We start from the raw sequence: 17,675 nt of genomic DNA, 5'->3' as shown, positions 1-17,675 counted from the left end.
TCACTTGCAATTACTGAAACATAGACACAAATAATGCAGGAAGAATGAGCATACAGTAATGAAAACATGAGCATAAATAATAGTAGTGACACATGATCTATCCATCGACAATTAATTGCGTAATGGCCCACATTGTGTCTACATAGAGTCGCCTATCTAAATGAATGCACTTAAATGGTCCATTACTGGCCCCAACTGAAAGTTTGCAGAGCCACGAATTGTACTACAATATATCTGAAGCCTTGCCATCGAAAACTAGGATGTTAAGACTAGGATGTTAAGCCTTCAAATTCATTGAAAGAGTATGAGAGGTTGAACTTCTTCATGATAACCTAAAAGAGGTCTTCTCTATTACAACTAATGAACTGACAAACCACTTCAATTCAAAATGAACAGAGACTGCAAATTATCTTTGCTTTATTTATTTTTTCTTTAAGTAAGTGATGAAAATGATAAATGATAGTCTACTGTACAGCAGATGAAAATAGGTAGCAATGGCAGTTCTTTCTTTATGTGCCCTGCATGCAATTCATACACAGTTGAAAGAAATAAGACACCAAGTGGCATTAAAGAGACAACACAAATACATTTAGATAATCTTGTATGGTATTCAATGGGGTAAGTCCATTCAGTTCAGTGTATTGCACTATTTGTGACCCTACATCATGTGTCTGCTTCATACAGTAATGTTATATTGTTTTATGTTGTATCAGACAGTCAAGTCATGGTAACAGCCAGTAACCAATTAAAAAGTCACAGAGAAGACTGTAGTTCTTCGGCCCTCCATCAATAATTGAGTGCAAATCAGTCTTTGGGATGGGACGTTAAACGGGTTTCCTGACTCTCTGTGGTCACTAAAGATCCCATGGCACTTATCGTGAGAGTAGGGTTGTCCTGACTAAATTCCCAATCTGGCCCTCATACCATCATGGCCACCTAATCATCCACAGCTTCCAATTGGCTCATTCATCCCCCCTCCTCTCCCCTGTAACTATTCCCCAGGTCGTTGCTGTAAATGAGAATGTGCTCTCAGTCAACTTACCTGGTAAAATAAGGGTAAAATAAAATTTAAAAATTAAAAGGGATGAGTATACCTAGTCAAAATCACAGGTAATAGTTTAATATGGGGAATTCTAGCTAATTCCCCTTATTGAAGATCTATTCCCATCAAAGCATTACACAGAACAAAAAGAAGAAGACATGAATCCTTATGTAAAATGTGGCATCACAATACATTCATGACTCCTTTGGTCTTGTATAGATGTTTTCAGTCTCCTGTAGTGAGATTCTTGCAGACTGCTTGCACACGATAGTCCTCTAATGTCACTGAGGACGTGTGAAGTAAAAGTAAATTTGGAGTCAAGGTTGGAAAAGGGGGAGAATAAGCTGATCCTAGATCTGTGTCCGTATCCCACAAAGCATCTCAGAGCAGGAGTGCTGATCTAGGATCAGTCCATATAATCGTATTCATTATGATCTAAAAGGCAAACTGATCCTAGATCAGCACTCCTACTCTTTATGTTTAGGGCCACTTTAATCTCTGGCTGGTTGGTCACTGGTCTGTGCTGCAGTGTGGCATGGGCACCACCTGGTGGGAGGAGAAGGAACATCATGAGAATACGTTGAAGATTAAAATTGAGTTGTTCAAGGCAAAACCAGTTCAATCTATTTCAGACAATGGTTCACTCAGAATGTTCAGGCTGTATCAAAGGTGTTATCTGTGTTAAAACAGACATACACTTCAAGCTTTTCCTAATGCGGTGTCCATGTAGAACTTGATTTAGAATAGAAATCTAAAAGTCTGAAATCTAAATCACTTTTACTTATTTACTTAGGCTACACTTTGCAGTGTGTGTGTGTGTGTGTGTGTGTGTGTGTGTGTGTGTGTGTGTGTGTATTTCATGAGAATTCTTGATCATCAAAATGAAACCAATTGACTATCAGCATATGGTCAAAATGGTTTTGTGATGTACAAATGTATGCATATTTCATGAGAATTAGTGATCATGAAACTCATCAAGAGAAACTGATTTGTTATTTCATAACAGAACTGTTCAACTGCATGCTTTTAGCTTATCAATGCATGCATCAGACCTACCCAATCCCTAATATTTCTGGGTGCAAATGCTTGTCAATTTCATTTTTGTTGCTTCTTTGAGTATCCATCAGATGGTGCTATTGATTCATAAGCCATTGTATATACCCAACTCACACCTCAAACTTGCATATGTGGAAAAGAGCCACCTCAGAAATCACAGTTGGTTGGTGTGTAGAAATATTGATGCAGGAATGTATGTATATTACACTTTTGCAGATGCATTGTGTGTGTGTGTGTGTGTGTGTGTCCGTGTGGGTGTTTTGAGTGCAGATATATACAAATATAAGATGGACACTTTAGTTGATCTACGTACCTCATATTTTTGGACCACAGTAATTCAAGGCGCTCTTTCCTGGTCTGTGCCATTCCAAATATCCTCCAGTTCCTCTTCCTCCTCCTCAAACTGCCAATGATCAGGATGAATATGATCTGGTTCTCGTTTGGGTGAAGTTTCTTTTCCCAATACCATCATTGGTGCAGGGCTGTCGGAGCAAACGCAACAGTTGTCCTCAGAGCACACAATGACTCGTCCAGACCTGCGCACACCCATCCATGTGGAGTCTTCAGACACAGTAGACAAGCCCTTGATCTCTACGGCTCGAAGTTCACTTTGGAAAGCGAATTGCCTCTTTGCAGAAGGGAAGTATATGTGGTTATTGAGGTCTTGAATCTTGGTGTGAACACTTAAACAGTTGTGCTTGTGGTTCTGTGACAGTTCAGTGCGGGTGTGGTCATACATCATCGAGCTGCTGCAGTTTGGTTCAGTGCGTTGCTTGTTAGAGTCCAAAATGGCCACTGGAATGGAAATCTCGACCTTATCCTCATCGTGGATGCCAACAGTGCTGGAGAAAATGTTCTCATGTCCTGCAGCAAGAGCAGGACTCCTTGTGGCGCTTCTTAGGTCATAATAGACGTCGTCTTTCTCAGGTAGCGAGATACACTGAACCAAAAGAGAAACAGACTCTGAGCTGACCTTCTGTGAGTCCTGCCTAGCTGTTTCGCAGCTCCTTTCCTCTTTCGGACTGAGGGCGAAAGTATGTCCAATCACTTTGTGAATCTGACTGAGTCTATTTGAGTCTACCAATTTGTATAGATTCAAAGGTGAACCATTTTGACCAGCAAAGTCCCCTGATTCGCAGATACTTTCCTCCTCTAGACTGAGGGTGAAATTCTGCCCAATCACTTTCTGAGTTAGACTGAGTGTATTTGAGCCTGACGGTCTACACAGATTCGAAGGTGAACCATTCAGACTGTCATGTTCCCCATCAGTTTCAAGATGCCTTTCCTTCTCTGGACTGAGGGCGAAAGTCTGTCCAATTACTTTGGACGATGCAAGAGTCTGACCGAGTGCGTTTGAGCCTGATGGTCTGTACAGATTCAAAGGTGGACTGGCATTGTCCCCATTGGCTTCAAAAGGCACTTTCTCTGTTGTGAGGTCTTTTGCACTTATCTGTGAGATTTGCCCCCAATCCTTGGGCAGGTCAAAACTCAACATCGACCCGAGAGGGATAACGCCATAGTGGCTCTTGTGTTGCCTAATGGTCATCTCATTGAGTCCATGCAAGAAATGCCCCTGCATGGTAGGAACGGTAGGAACGCTTGACGTGCCTGAAGAGTTGCCATCCATGACACTCACCACAGAATTATTTTTGATATACAGTTGGAGTTCTGTATTAACTGGACTCCCTTGTGTGGCATGGCATTCCTTCTTATCCTCCAGTGGCCAGGTGTAGGCTCTGCGTGTGGCACCGGTGGGCACGGTAGGAACCCCCTCCGGCTTGGGCATTCCAACAATGCCAGTCACAGTGTGCCTGTGTGTCATATTCTTCCTCCTCTTTATCGGTCCCTTCAGCTTTAAGGTAGAGGTGGAACTGGTCCTGGGTAAGGTGGGGAGCAAGACAGTGCTGACTTGGGGTATGAAAGCAGCGTTGGTTGAGCTTGTGGAAAAGGTGGTTGACACGTGGCTCATGTCTGTGATATGAGGCGATGCCACGTCTTCACAAACAGGACTTCCGTCTGTGACTTGCAGATAGGTGCTCACCTGGAAAAGATGAAGAGAATTAGAAATCAAATACAAAACTCAGCAAAATGTGACTTTCATGATCATTGAAGTTAAATGCTTATGCAACCATGATCAAAGACATCTTGGATACATTTACGAAGAACCAATTTCTGATACTCGTGCAAACTTTATGAAATATGCAGTTGATTCTGTAGGAAAATACTACGTTATTTTAAGACATCACTTCAGCTGCAAGCCTTCAAAATGGGATCACACGTTCTGCAAACCTTATCAAAATCACATGGGTATGAGGTGGTCTCATACCCAGCTGCAGTGGCAATGGCTTGACCATGACTAATCCACTGAGTGTGAGCCAAGTTGATGAAACACCACTTCTGGCATGTGGGACCTTACAGAAATCTTACAGCACATTCCTTTACTAATAGCTGCTCTAAGCCATTAGGATCAGCTCTCCCTATCCCAGTCCCAATCTAAACCTTTTTAAGATAAACACAATAGAAATGTGCATGAATGTCTTGAGGTTCTACTATATGTTTTGTGTTATTAGCTGTGGGGATGGGTTTTTCAGCCTTGATGGCCAAAAGTATGTGGACACCTGCTCGTCGAACTTCTCCTTCCAAAATCATGGGCATTAATATGGAGTTGGTCCCCCTTTTGCTGCTATAACAGCCTCCACTCTTCTGGGAAGGCTTTCCACTAGATGTGGGAACAATTCTGCAGGGACTTGCTTCCATTCAGCCACAAGAGCATTAGTGAGGGCGGGCACTGACGTTGGGCGATTAGGCCTAGCTCGCAGTCGGCGTTCCAATTCATCCCTAAGGTGTTCGATGAGGTTGAGTTCAGGGCTCTGTGCAGGCCAGTCAAGTTCTTCCACACCGATCTCGACAAACCATTTCTGTATGGACTTTGTGCACGGGGACATTGTCATGCTAAAACTGGAAAGGGCCTTCCCCAAACTGTTGCCACAAAGTTGGAAGCACAGAATCGTGTAGAATGTCATTGTATGCTGTAGCGTTAAGATATCCCTTCACTCGGGCGTCTAGCCCGAACCATGATAAACAGCCCCAGACCATCATTCCTCCTCCACCAAACTTTACAGTTGGCACTATGCATTTGGGCAGGTAGCGTTCTCCTGGCATCTGCCAAACCCAGATTAGTTTGTCAGACTGCCAGATGGTGAAACGTGATTCATCCCTCCAGAGAATGCATTTCCACTGTTCCAGAGTCCAATGGTGGCGAGCTTTACACTGACATGCGCATGGTGATCTTAGGCTTGTGTGCGGCTGCTCGGCTAACAGTTCTTGTTCTGATGTTGCTTCCAGAGGCAGTTTGGAACTCGGTAGTGAGTGTTGCAATCGAGGACAGACGATTTTTATGCGATACGCGCTTCAGCACACGCTTTAGCTTGTGTGGCCTACCACTTCGCAGCTGAGACGTTGTTGCTCTTAGACGTTTCCACTTACAGTTGACCGGGGCAGCTCTAGCAGAGCAGAAATTTTATGAACTGACTTGTTGGAAAGGTGGCATCCTATGACGGTGCCACATTGAAAGTCACTGAGTTCTTCAGTACGGGTCATTCTACTGCCAATGTTTGTCTATGGAGATCGCATGGCTGTGTGCTCGATTGTATACACTAATTTGAAGGGGTGTCCACATACATTTGGTCATGTAGTGTATTTGTGCCTTATAGGTAGACTTGGCAGTATGACATCATCATACACGTTTTGGTCAACTTCCTGCTTACAAACATCAACAGCAACAGAATTCAAATCTGACTGTCGAATTTGCGTCCTCCCTTTAATTTGGTTGATGTTGTCTTGTGGTATGTAGATATTAATATGTGGTGATCTGTACTCACCCTATGCACAGGTTCAACTGCCTCCCTTGGCTCTACTGGCCGCTGCTGCAGACTGCCCCCTGGTGGCTGTTGATCAAAACTGAGGATGAGGTTGATGCTGCTGCTCAGTGGGGTGACAGTAGCACAGGGCTCTTCAAGGATAATGCTGGGCGACGAGTTGACTGCCACAGCCAAGGGGACGTGTGGTGTGACGTTTACCGGCTTGGCAAAGTTTTCTCCATGGTGACCTATCCCCGGTTGGGATTTTTGTGGTCCTTCAAACCTGCTCGCCACCATCAGCCTGTGCTTTGTGGACAGGCTTTCCGAGGACTTGTTGTGTTCTGCCAGAGAGCAGAGATTCTGCAAAGGAAACCAAAGATTTTGTTCAATAACTCCTATTTCTAGTATTTTTGCATTGTTTTTAGTTTTTTTGCAATAGCCTTGATCCTTAGGAGCATATTTTGCCAATATTTGGGCAGGTAGAATATCGTCAGAGAGCACTTGGTCTTCTATACACATCATTACAGTAGCTTCACCACATCAATGTAGTTCAGTGCTTTAAATGTGTCTAATTCTAATAGAGAACAGTGGTGTTGTTCTTAAACAATTTGTTATAACGAATCAATCGTATTAGCGTGAAAGCAGGGATATCCTTTTTAAAATGTATTTATTATTATTCTATTTTTTTTAGGGGGTTATCCTACCTGGGGTTGATCTTGTGAAAATCTGGTTGCGTCTGCCTGATTGGCATCACTTGTTCTTGAATCCCTTGACTTCTCCTGACCCAGCTGGTCTTTCTGAGCTCTCCAGTACACCAGGATCCATCCCAGCATGCTTTGAAGTTCCTCAGTCCTCTCCTTTATCTGTAGAAACAGTTGCCAGATATTTTCAGTCTCTTCTAATGGTTGGGTCATTGGGGTTTGTCCAACTAGACTAGTTCCATTTTTAAAACACGTGAAAGTATAAATAATTTAATTAAACACAGTCTTTTCAAAGGCTGTGGCCCCCAGGGCAAAATATGTTTGTGACCCCTGTTGTAAAATAACTCACAATATCTGCCAAGTGATGTCGCTCCTTGATAAGCTTCTGCCCAGCAGCAGCGAGCTTGTCAAACTCGTCAAACTTCTGCTCTATCCTCAGATCTAGCTCCGATGGAACACTCGATTCTGCCAGTAACCACTGCTGGGCTGAAGCCTCTGAGAAAATGCAAGTCCGCGTGTCCTCTGTCCATGAGCTGTAGGGGAGACATCGGAGAGAGAGTGAGAGAGAAAGAAAGATAGAGAGAGTGAGAGAGAGAGAGGGAGGGGGGAGAGAGAGAGCTCAGTAGGTACATTGGTTATTACAATAAACCTAATAAGCATTCATGAGCACAAAAATATACATGCAGCTGTAATACAGTACATTACTCAGGACAAAACAGGCACAACCTTCCAGTTGTACCAATTACCAATTGCACCAAGAACCAGTTGTACCAAGAACAATATTTGACATCATGTGTAATCACTCACATCATGGCCAGGTAGGCCCTAAGAAAGTCTTGCAGTTGCCGAAATTGTTGGAGGCGGCATTGGTTCTCCGCCATGCTCCAGCCAAACTCCTCCCAAGCTTGTTGGGTCGCATGGGCATCCTCCCCCAAAGCCCCTGCCTTCTCAGGTAGGAGGACCTGTAGTCGCGAAGCCAGTCCCTCCATCTCCTCCACCTCCTCTTTTATGACCTGATAGTCCATCTGAAAGAAGATCATACTGTATGTTTTATATGTGGAACAATTAACTTTTTCAAGTGGCATGAATATGTTTGCATCTGAGTTTAAGCCTGACAGAGTCTCAAAACCAATCAAATTTAGTGAGTTCTGAACTAATAACGCCTGTCATAATCTTATGATATATATTGGACATAGGGTTTGCTATGAAAACAAAATCTATATTTTTTCTGGTCTTTCATTCTACAGAGGGCTACCATGGCTAGTATGATTGAACTCATCATGACTGGATAGCTAAGCACCTTACACTATTGACAGCTATCTGCTGGATAGTTTGAGAGAACTATCCCTTTAATAATAATGTTTGGACTTTAAACACAGTAAAGTCTATATATCTGAGATGAGATCTGACAATTCTAGAAAAATGATTAATACACTGCTCAAAAAAATAAAGGGAACACTAAAATAACACATCCTAGATCTGAATGAATGAAATAATCTTATTAAATACTTTTTTCTTTACATAGTTGAATGTGCTGACAACAAAATCACACAAAAATTATCAATGGAAATCAAATGTATCAACCCATGGAGGTCTGGATTTGGAGTCACCCTCAAAATTAAAGTGGAAAACCACACTACAGGCTGATCCAACTTTGATGTAATGTCCTTAAAACAAGTCAAAATGAGGCTCAGTAGTGTGTGTGGCCTCCACGTAACTGTATGACCTCCCTACAACGCCTGGGCATGCTCCTGATGAGGTGGTGGATGATCTCCTTAGGGATCTCCTCCCAGACCTGGATTAAAGCATCCGCCAACTCCTGGACAGTCTGTGGTGCAACGTGGCGTTGGTGGATGGAGCGAGACATGATGTCCCAGATGCGCTCAATTGGATTCAGGTCTGGGGAACGGGCGGGCCAGTCCATAGCATCAATGCCTTCCTCTTGCAGGAACTGCTGACACACTCCAGCCACATGAGGTCTAGCATTGTCTTGCATTAGGAGGAACCCAGGGCCAACCGCACCAGCATATGGTCTCACAAGGGGTCTGAGGATCTCATCTCGGTACCTAATGGCAGTCAGGCTACCTCTGGCGAGCACATGGAGGCCCCCAAAAGAAATGCCACCCCACACCATGACTGACCCACCGCCAAACCGGTCATGCTGGAGGATGTTGCAGGCAGCAGAACGTTCTCCACGGCGTCTCCAGACTCTGTCACGTCTGTCACGTGCTCAGTGTACCTGCTTTCATCTGTGAAGAGCACAGGGCGCCAGTGGCGAATTTGCCAATCTTAGTGTTCTCTGGCAAATGCCAAACGTCCTGCACGGTGTTGGGCTGTAAGCACAACCCCCACCTGTGGATGTCGGGCCCTCATACCACCCTCATGGAGTCTGTTTCTGACCGTTTGAGCAGACACATGCACATTTGTGGCCTGCTGGAGGTCATTTTGCAGGGCTCTGGCAGTGCTCCTCCTGCTCCTCCTTGCACAAAGGCGGAGGTAGCAGTCCTGCTGCTGGGTTGTTGCCCTCCTATGGCCTCCTCCACGTCTCCTGATGTACTGGCCTGTCTCCTGGTAGCGCCTCCATGCTCTGGACACTACGCTGACAGACACAGCAAACCTTCTTGCCACAGCTCGCATTGATGTGCCATCCTGGATGAGCTGCACTACCTGAGCCACTTGTGTGGGTTGTAGACTCCGTCTCATGCTACCACTAGAGTGAAAGCACCGCCAGCATTCAAAAGTGACCAAAACATCAGCCAGGAAGCATAGGAACTGAGAAGTGGTCTGTGGTCACCACCTGCAAAACCAGTCCTTTATTGGGGGTGTCTTGCTAATTGCCTATAATTTCCACCTGTTGTCTATTCCATTTGCACAACAGCATGTGAAATGTATTGTCAATCAGTGTTGCTTCCTAAGTGGACAGTTTGATTTCACAGAAGTGTGATTGACTTGGAGTTACATTGTGTTGTTTAAGTGTTCCCTTTATTTTTTTGAGCAGTGTACAATGCTATAGAGAGATAAAGCAAACAGAAGCATACATAATATATCTGAAGACAGTGGACTATATATACAACACTATATACAGTGGGGAGAACAAGTATTTGATACACTGCCGATTTTGCGTATGATCTCTGTAATTGCAAACAAAGGTTTCTGCACCAAATATTAAGTTCTGCTTTTCTGATGTATCAAATACTTATGTCATGCAATAAAATGCAAATGAATTACTTAAAAATCATACAATGTGATTTTCTGGATTTTTGTTTTAGATTCTGTCTCTCACAGTTGAAGTGTACCTATGATAAAAATTACAGACCTCTACATGCTTTGTAAGTAGGAAAACCTGCAAAATTGGCAGTGTATCAAATACTTGTTCTCCCCACTGTATATACCTCTAGCTCATCCTGTTGCTCCTGTAGTCCCTCGTGTTCAGAACTATAGGGCTCACATCTGACAGCCATGTCTGTCTCAGTGTCCAGAATGTCCATGCTGAACTCTGCACACCTGGACAGGAGCTGGTTAATGCGCAGCGTCAGTGTTGAGTGCTAGTAGAGGAGAGGGGAGGGGAAGGGTGGTAAAAAATGTATGTTTGTGCTTGTAGAGTTTCGCAAACTGAACAATAGTAACAGAAACATTTTACTAGCATTGACTGGTTACACTACTTCAGCCATCCTCTTTAGTGTGCTAATTTGTGGTGTTTTTTATGTTAAAATCAATAGAAAATAATACATGGCATTTAGCAGACGCTTTTAACCAAAGCGACACAGTCATGCGTGCATATATTTTACTTACGGGTGGTCCCGAGAATCAAACCCACTATCCTGGTGTTGCAAGCACCATGCTCTACCAAATGAGCTACAGAGGACCATATCCAAATAAAAAACTGTTCAGACATCTCCTACCTGACTCATAAGTTCTTGGGTGTCTTGACTTTGATAGAAGGAATGTCCTCTTTTCTCCACTGCTTCACTGAGGTCCTCCTGGACCCCCACCAATTCCTCCATAGGGTCGTCCATGCACCCCTGGTCATCCATTTGTCCAGTAAGGGTCTGCCATGATACTCAAATAAATTACTCAGTATTTTGGTAGATTGTGGTTGTATTAATCTAATAAATTATCTGATGAAAGAATTCGAGTGTGGTTTGCTTTGTGGTTAGCTTTGCCTGCACAGCCAGTGACATGTCTTGTTGAGGTCTAATGGGAGTTTTAGTGGGAGTGTATGTCTCTAGAAAAAAAACGCACCCCACCTTCCTTTTACGGAGGTTTGAGGACACATAGTTGAAAGAAGGACATGAATAAAGTGGTATTGGAAAACCACGTAAACTGATAAAGCGGAAACCTTACCTGTTCCTCTACCTCACAATGATAAACATTTTCATCCTGGTCAAGACACCTCATCAGCTCTGTCAGCATTCCTCTGTCGTTTTCCTCCAAGGTCTCAGAGAGATCCTTGACATCTGGGGCGCTCCAGAATTCCACATTTTCCGTGGTTGCCCTGTATTCCGACAGGCGTCCTTCGAGCCGATCCTTGTCCGTCTCATGATTGCTATCCCTCTACAAAGGATAGCATGGATTTGCCTTCAATGCTGCATAAATTGCCCTCTGGGGACCAAAGAGCGTCTCAGAATAGGAGTGCTGATCTAGGATCAGGTCCCTCTATCCATATAATTGTATTCATTATGATCTAAAATACATAACTGATCCTACATCAGCACTCCTACTCTGAGACACTATGAATACAGGCCCAGACCAATATACAGTGGGGAAAAAAAGTATTTAGTCAGACACCAATTGTGCAAGTTCTCCCACTTAAAAAGATGAGAGAGGCCTGTAATTTTCATCATAGGTACACGTCAACCATGACAGACAAATTGAGAAAAGAAAATCCAGAAAATCACATTGTAGGATTTTTTATGAATTTATTTGCAGATTATGCTGGAAAATAAGTATTTGGTCACCTACAAACAAGCAAGATTTCTGGCTCTCACAGACCTGTAACTTCTTCTTTAAGAGGCTCCTCTGTCCTCCACTCGTTACCTGTATTAATGGCACCTGTTTGAACTTGTTATCAGTATAAAAGACACCTGTCCACAACCTCAAACAGTCACACTCCAAACTCCACTATGGCCAAGATCAAAGAGCTGTCAAAGGACACCAGAAACAAAATTGTAGACCTGCACCAGGCTGGGAAGACTGAATCTGCAATAGGTAAGCAGCTTGGTTTGAAGAAATCAACTGTGGGAGCAATTATTAGGAAATGGAAGACATACAAGACCACTGATAATCTCCCTCGATCTGGGGCTCCACGCAAGATCTCACCCGTGGGGTCAAAATGATCACAAGAACGGTGAGCAAAAATCCCAGAACCACATGGGGGGACCTAGTGAATGACATGCAGAGAGCTGGGACCAAAGTAACAAAGCCTACCATCAGTAACACACTACGCCGCCAGGGACTCAAATCCTGCAGTGCTAGACGTGTCCCCCTGCTTAAGCCAGTACATGTCCAGGCCCGTCTGAAGTTTGCTAGAGTGCATCCAGAAGAGGATTGGGAGAATGTCATATGGTCAGATGAAACCAAAATAGAACTTTTTGGTAAAAACTCAACTCGTCGTGTTTGGAGGACAAAGAATGCTGAGTTGCATCCAAAGAACACCATACCTACTGTGAAGCATGGGAGTGAAAACATCATACTTTGGGGCTGTTTTTCTGCAAAGGGACCAGGACAACTGATCCATGTAAAGGAAAGAATGAATGGGGCCATGTATCGTGAGATTTTGAGTGAAAACCTCCTTCCATCAGCAAGGGCATTGAAGATGAAACGTGGCTGGGTCTTTCAGCATGACAATGATCCCAAACACACCGCCCGGGCAACGAAGGAGTGGCTTCGTAAGAAGCATTTCAAGGTCCTGGAGTCTCCAGATCTCAACCCCATAGAAAATCTTTGGAGGGAGTTGAAAGTCCGTGTTGCCCAGCGACAGCCCCAAAACATCACTGCTCTAGAGGAGATCTGCATGGAGGAATGGGCCAAAATACCAGCAACAGTGTGTGAAAACATTGTGAAGACTTACAGAAAACATTTGACCTGTGTCATTGCCAACAAAGGGTATATAACAAAGTATTGAGAAACTTTTGTTATTGACCAAATACTTATTTTCCACCATAATCTGCAAATAAATTCATTAAAAATCCTACAATGTGATTTTCTGGATTTTCTTTTCTCATTTTGTCTGTCATAGTTGACGTGTACCTATGATGAAAATTACAGGCCTCTCTCATCTTTTTAAGTGGGAGAACTTGCACAATTGGTGGCTGACTAAATACTTTTTTCCCCCACTGTATAGACACCAATAATCAATACCTCCAAGTTGAGCATCTCAGAGCAGTTTGCATCAATCATTCTTCTATGGTGTCTTCTCCTCAGAACGTCCCATAACGTCTCCACTTGGCCAAGGAGGTCCTTCATCTTCACACCTCCTTGGTGCTGGCCTTGGGTTGACACTGGCTTTTCCTGTCCCAAAGCATGGAACATGAATGTTTGCTCTAGTCTATTATGTCATTTTGTAGGATAAAATAAAATCTGTTCCATTTTAACAGTGACATTAATTCATTTCTGAATTGGCAATTCTATTAGTGAATTGGATAATCCTGATACTGAAAGTGGCGTCCTTGATTTATCAGATCAATTTAAACCCTTTAAACCCTTTGCCAGAATTAATGACCCCAACTCTGATAGCCTCTGTAAACCCCATCATACATATACTGAACAAACATTTTAACGCAACATGCAACAATCTCAAAGATTTTACTGAGTTACAGTTCATATAAGGAAGTAATTCAATTCAAATAAATAAATTAGGCCCTAAACTATGGATTTCACATGACTGGGAATACATATATGCATCTGTTGGTCACAGATACCTTCAAAGAAAGCCAGGGGCGTGGATCAGAAAACCAGTCAGTATCTGGTGTGACCACCATTTGCCTCATACAGTGCAACACATCTTCGCATAGTTGATCAGGCTGTTGATCATGGCCTGTGGAATGTTGTCCCACTCGTCTTCAATGCCTATGCGAAGTTGCTGGATATTTTGGTGGGAACTGGAACAATCTGTCGTATACGTCAATCCAGAGCATCCCAAACATGCTCAATGGGTGACATGTCTTGTGAGTATGCAGGCCATGGAAGAACTGGGACATTTTCAGCTTCCAGGAATTGTGTACAGATCCTTGCGACATGGGGCCGTGCTTTATCATGCTAAAACATGAGGTGATGGCGGCGGATGAACGGCACGACAATGGGCCTCAGGATTTCGTCATGGCATTCATGCAACTGTGTTGGTTATCCGTAGCTTATGCCTGCGGGTGAGCGGTTTGCTGATGTCAACAATGTGCATAATGCATACAATGCATAACAGCATAACCCCACCGCCACCATAGGGCACTCTGTTCACAACGTTGACATCAGCAAACCACTCACCCGAACAACGCCATACACGCTGTTTGCCATCTGCCCGGTACAGTTGATTCATCCGTGAAGAGCACACTTCTCCAATGTGCCAGTGGCCATCGAAGGTGAGCATTTGCCCACTGAAGTCGGTTATGACAAACTTCAGTCAGATTAAGACCCTGGTGAGGATGACGAGCACACAGATGAGCTTCCCTGAGACGGTTTCTGACAGTTTGTACAGAAATATCTTCGGTTGTGCAAACCCACAGTTTCATCAGTTGTCCGGGTGGCTGGTCTCAGACGACCCCGCAGGTGAAGAAGCCAGATGTGGATGTCCTGGGCTGGCGTGGTTACACATGGTCTGCGGTTGTGAGGCCGATTGGGCGTACTGCCAAATTCTCTAAAACGACGTTGGAGGCGGCTTACAGTAGAGAAATGAACATTACATTCTCTGGCAACAGCTCTGGTGGTCATTCCTGCAGTCAGCATGCCAATTGCACGCTCCCTCAAAACTTGAAACATCTGTGGCATTGTGTTGTGTGGCAAAACTGTACATTTTAGTGTGGCCTTTTATTGTCCCCAGCACAAGGTGCACTTGTGTAATGATCATATTGTTTAATCAGCTTCTTGATATGCCACACCTGTCAGGTGGATGGATTATCTTGGCAAAGGAGAAATGCTCACTAACAGGGATATAAACAAAATCTGCGAGAAATAAGCTTTATGTGCATATGGAACATTTCTGGGATCTTTTATTTCAGCTCATGAAACATTGGTCCAACACTTTACATGTTGCGTTTATATTTTTGTTCAGTCCAATTGCCCAATGTAAAACTTTCTGAATCCGATAAGTACTATTGCAAGGACTGCATATTATGCAAAGAAAAGCTACCAGACTTACCGTCTTGGACAGGTCTAAGCAGATGGTGTTTGAAACAACATTATCCTGGTGCATATCAGCTGGCAGGTTTTTAGTCACCTCTGGACCACTCAGACTGGCTGTGTGGTGGCTGGGGGTTGCCATAGCAAGGTTGTCTTTCAGCCATGACAGAGTCTTCAACCATCAAGAAACAGGAAAGGAAGAGGAAGTGAGGAAACAGGGAGAGGAAGAGAGAAAACAAGAGGAGGAAGTGATGTTTGGTTAACCCAGTGGGATGCATCCAGGCCCAATTTCAATCAATTGCAGATCAAGGAAAACTACAGTACACTGGGGGTTCACTCTCGATGTTTACACCGTATCAAAGTTGTAAACCCCATTAAAATCAACACCCTGTTCCTCTCGCGGACATTGTCATTGGATATTTACACTAAAGGATTAGTACTGTAGTAGCAGACCACAAGAAACACCAGAAATCAATCCATAGCTACCTTATCAGCAGATGTGGTAGAACTTTGCAACTGAACACCAAGTTCTGATTGGCAACATGGAGAACAAGTGTTCAAATAGGTTGTCTGGTCCTTTCTGCAAAGCAAGCAGATGTGTTTAACTTAATGTTCTGCTTGAAGTGTCATCAACAATTTCATCTGGTTTCAGAAAACAAGAAGTTGATGAAAGTCTATACCTTTGCCTCTCCATGCGCCGTCTTCCAGTCAAGTCATCCAGCTGGCTGGTGGTGTGACAGGAGACTCGGGCATAGCTTTTGGAAGGCTGTTCTTCAACTTGACTAACAGTCAGCTTCCTGGGGACCCCACAGTCTTTCATGTTCTAAAAACAAAAGGAAATTACACAGGTCATTAGTAGGTCATATAATTAGAGTGAAAATACTATTTTACAGAGGTATCAAGTACCACCTATACTGATGAGTTACCCTTTTCATAATAGTTCACCCAAATTACACCCCAAATTACAAAATAACATATTTGTTTTTAATCGACTGCTTAAAAGGTAAGGAAACCTACATGTAATGTTGTAATTTGGGTGAACTATCTTAATTGTGTAATTTGTGTGAACTTTCCCTTTAACAACTTTCAATTTTTTACGAGAATATCAGAGATATTTGAAAAATGGATCTGCTGACCTCGAACCCTTTGAGACGGTTCTGTTCCTCTTTGATATCCTTTCCCATGATCCTCTGGGCCTCATGTTCCGTATCTCTGGTTTGACTCAGTGGGTCAGGTTCATCACAGGAGAAGTCTATGGCAGGGGTGGTGGGCAAATCTGGCCACTCGCTCCTGCATGGCAAAACATTGTGTGTTACTTCTTGTAACCCTGGTTCTATCAATGATAGTGACCCTACCCTACCTCATCCGGAAGGCCAGTTGACACTCTCAGTGCTAGGTTAATTGGTAATGAAATAGAACGGTTAATGTGAGTGAATGGGCCATAATCATGATAAATCACTGTAAAATACTATTCCTGCACATTTGATTACCTCTGCACGTTGTTGTTGCTGTTGTTGTGGTTGTGGTTTCGGTTAGAGACCTCACTCAAAATTGTCACCGTCCAAAATGTTGACAACAATAAACATGCAGAGGTAATCGCGTGTCCGGGAGTAGTCTTTTACAATGAATGATATTATGCTTATTCTCCACAGCAAACACTGGTTTATACACCCTGGTGATATACTAGGGAAATTGTGTTTCCTGAGGCTTTTATTTCCAGTACCACAAACAAGATGAGAGAATAGCATTGTGGTGTGGAGTGTTAATATAAACACATATTGTATTTTAGTGCTTTTTATGTACAGTTGAAGTATGAAGTTTACATACACCTTAGCCAAATACATTTAAACTCAGTTTTTCACAATTCCTGACATTTAATCCTAGTAAAAATTCCCTGTCTTAGGTCAGTTAGGATCACCACCTTATTTTAAGAATGTGAATTTTTTATTTTTTTATTTCATCACATCCCCAGTGGGATTAGTATTTGGTAGCATTGCCTTTAAATTGTTTAACTTGGGTCAAACGTTTCGGGTAGCCTTCCACAAGCTTCCCACAATAAGTTGGGTGAATTTTGGCCCATTCCTCCTGACAGAGCTGGTGTAACTGAATCAGGTTTGTAGGCCTACTTGCTCGCACATGCTTTTTCAGTTCTTTCCACAAATATTCTATAGGATTGAGGTCAGGGCTTTGTGATGGCCACTCCAACACCTTGACTTTGTTGTCCTTAAGCCATTTTGCCACAACTTTGGAAGTATGCTTGGGGTCATTGTCCATTTGGAAGACCCATTTGCGACCAAGCTTTAACTTCCTGACTGATGTCTTGAGATGTTGCTTCAATATATCCACATCATTTTCCTTCCTCATGATGCCATCTATTTTGTGAAGTGCACCAGTCCCTCCTGCAGCAAAGCACCCCCACATCATGATGATGCCACTCCCGTGCTTCACGGTTGTGATGGTGTTCTTCGGCTTGCAAGACACCCCCCTTTTTCCTCCAAACATAACGATGGTCATTATGGCCAAACAGTTATATTTTTGTTTCATCAGACCAGAGGACATTTCTCCAAAAAGTATGATCTTTGTCCCCATGTGCAGTTGCAAACTGTAGTCTGGTTTTTTTATGGCAGTTTTGGAGCAGTGGCTTCTTCCTTGCTGAGCGGCCTTTCAGGTTATGTCGATATAGGA

The 17,675-nt window shown here is 43.4% G+C and overlaps 1 protein-coding gene across 1 annotated transcript in view; it reads right to left on the bottom strand.

Moving 5' to 3' along the window:
- Window positions 1-1,010: 1,010 nt before the first annotated feature.
- The window catches only part of LOC123484201, a 34,681-nt gene continuing 18,016 nt past the window's right edge, over window positions 1,011-17,675 (bottom strand). The window contains exons 7-20 of the mRNA XM_045214265.1: window positions 16,127-16,280; window positions 15,671-15,813; window positions 15,477-15,570; window positions 15,010-15,162; window positions 13,020-13,169; window positions 11,004-11,213; window positions 10,562-10,708; window positions 10,052-10,204; window positions 7,467-7,684; window positions 7,009-7,192; window positions 6,663-6,821; window positions 5,980-6,318; window positions 2,412-4,139; window positions 1,011-1,588 (exon numbers count right to left, since the gene is read on the bottom strand). Of these exons, the coding sequence (XP_045070200.1) occupies window positions 2,436-4,139; window positions 5,980-6,318; window positions 6,663-6,821; window positions 7,009-7,192; window positions 7,467-7,684; window positions 10,052-10,204; window positions 10,562-10,708; window positions 11,004-11,213; window positions 13,020-13,169; window positions 15,010-15,162; window positions 15,477-15,570; window positions 15,671-15,813; window positions 16,127-16,280 (3,808 nt within the window). The 3' untranslated portion in view covers window positions 1,011-1,588; window positions 2,412-2,435. The remainder of the gene's footprint in view (window positions 1,589-2,411; window positions 4,140-5,979; window positions 6,319-6,662; window positions 6,822-7,008; window positions 7,193-7,466; window positions 7,685-10,051; window positions 10,205-10,561; window positions 10,709-11,003; window positions 11,214-13,019; window positions 13,170-15,009; window positions 15,163-15,476; window positions 15,571-15,670; window positions 15,814-16,126; window positions 16,281-17,675) is intronic.

Source organism: Coregonus clupeaformis, unplaced genomic scaffold (assembly GCF_020615455.1).
Source record: "Coregonus clupeaformis isolate EN_2021a unplaced genomic scaffold, ASM2061545v1 scaf0226, whole genome shotgun sequence".
Taxonomy (NCBI): domain Eukaryota; kingdom Metazoa; phylum Chordata; class Actinopteri; order Salmoniformes; family Salmonidae; genus Coregonus; species Coregonus clupeaformis.
The sequence above is the reverse complement of the archived record's forward strand: the minus strand, read 5'-3'. Positions and strand labels throughout refer to the sequence as shown.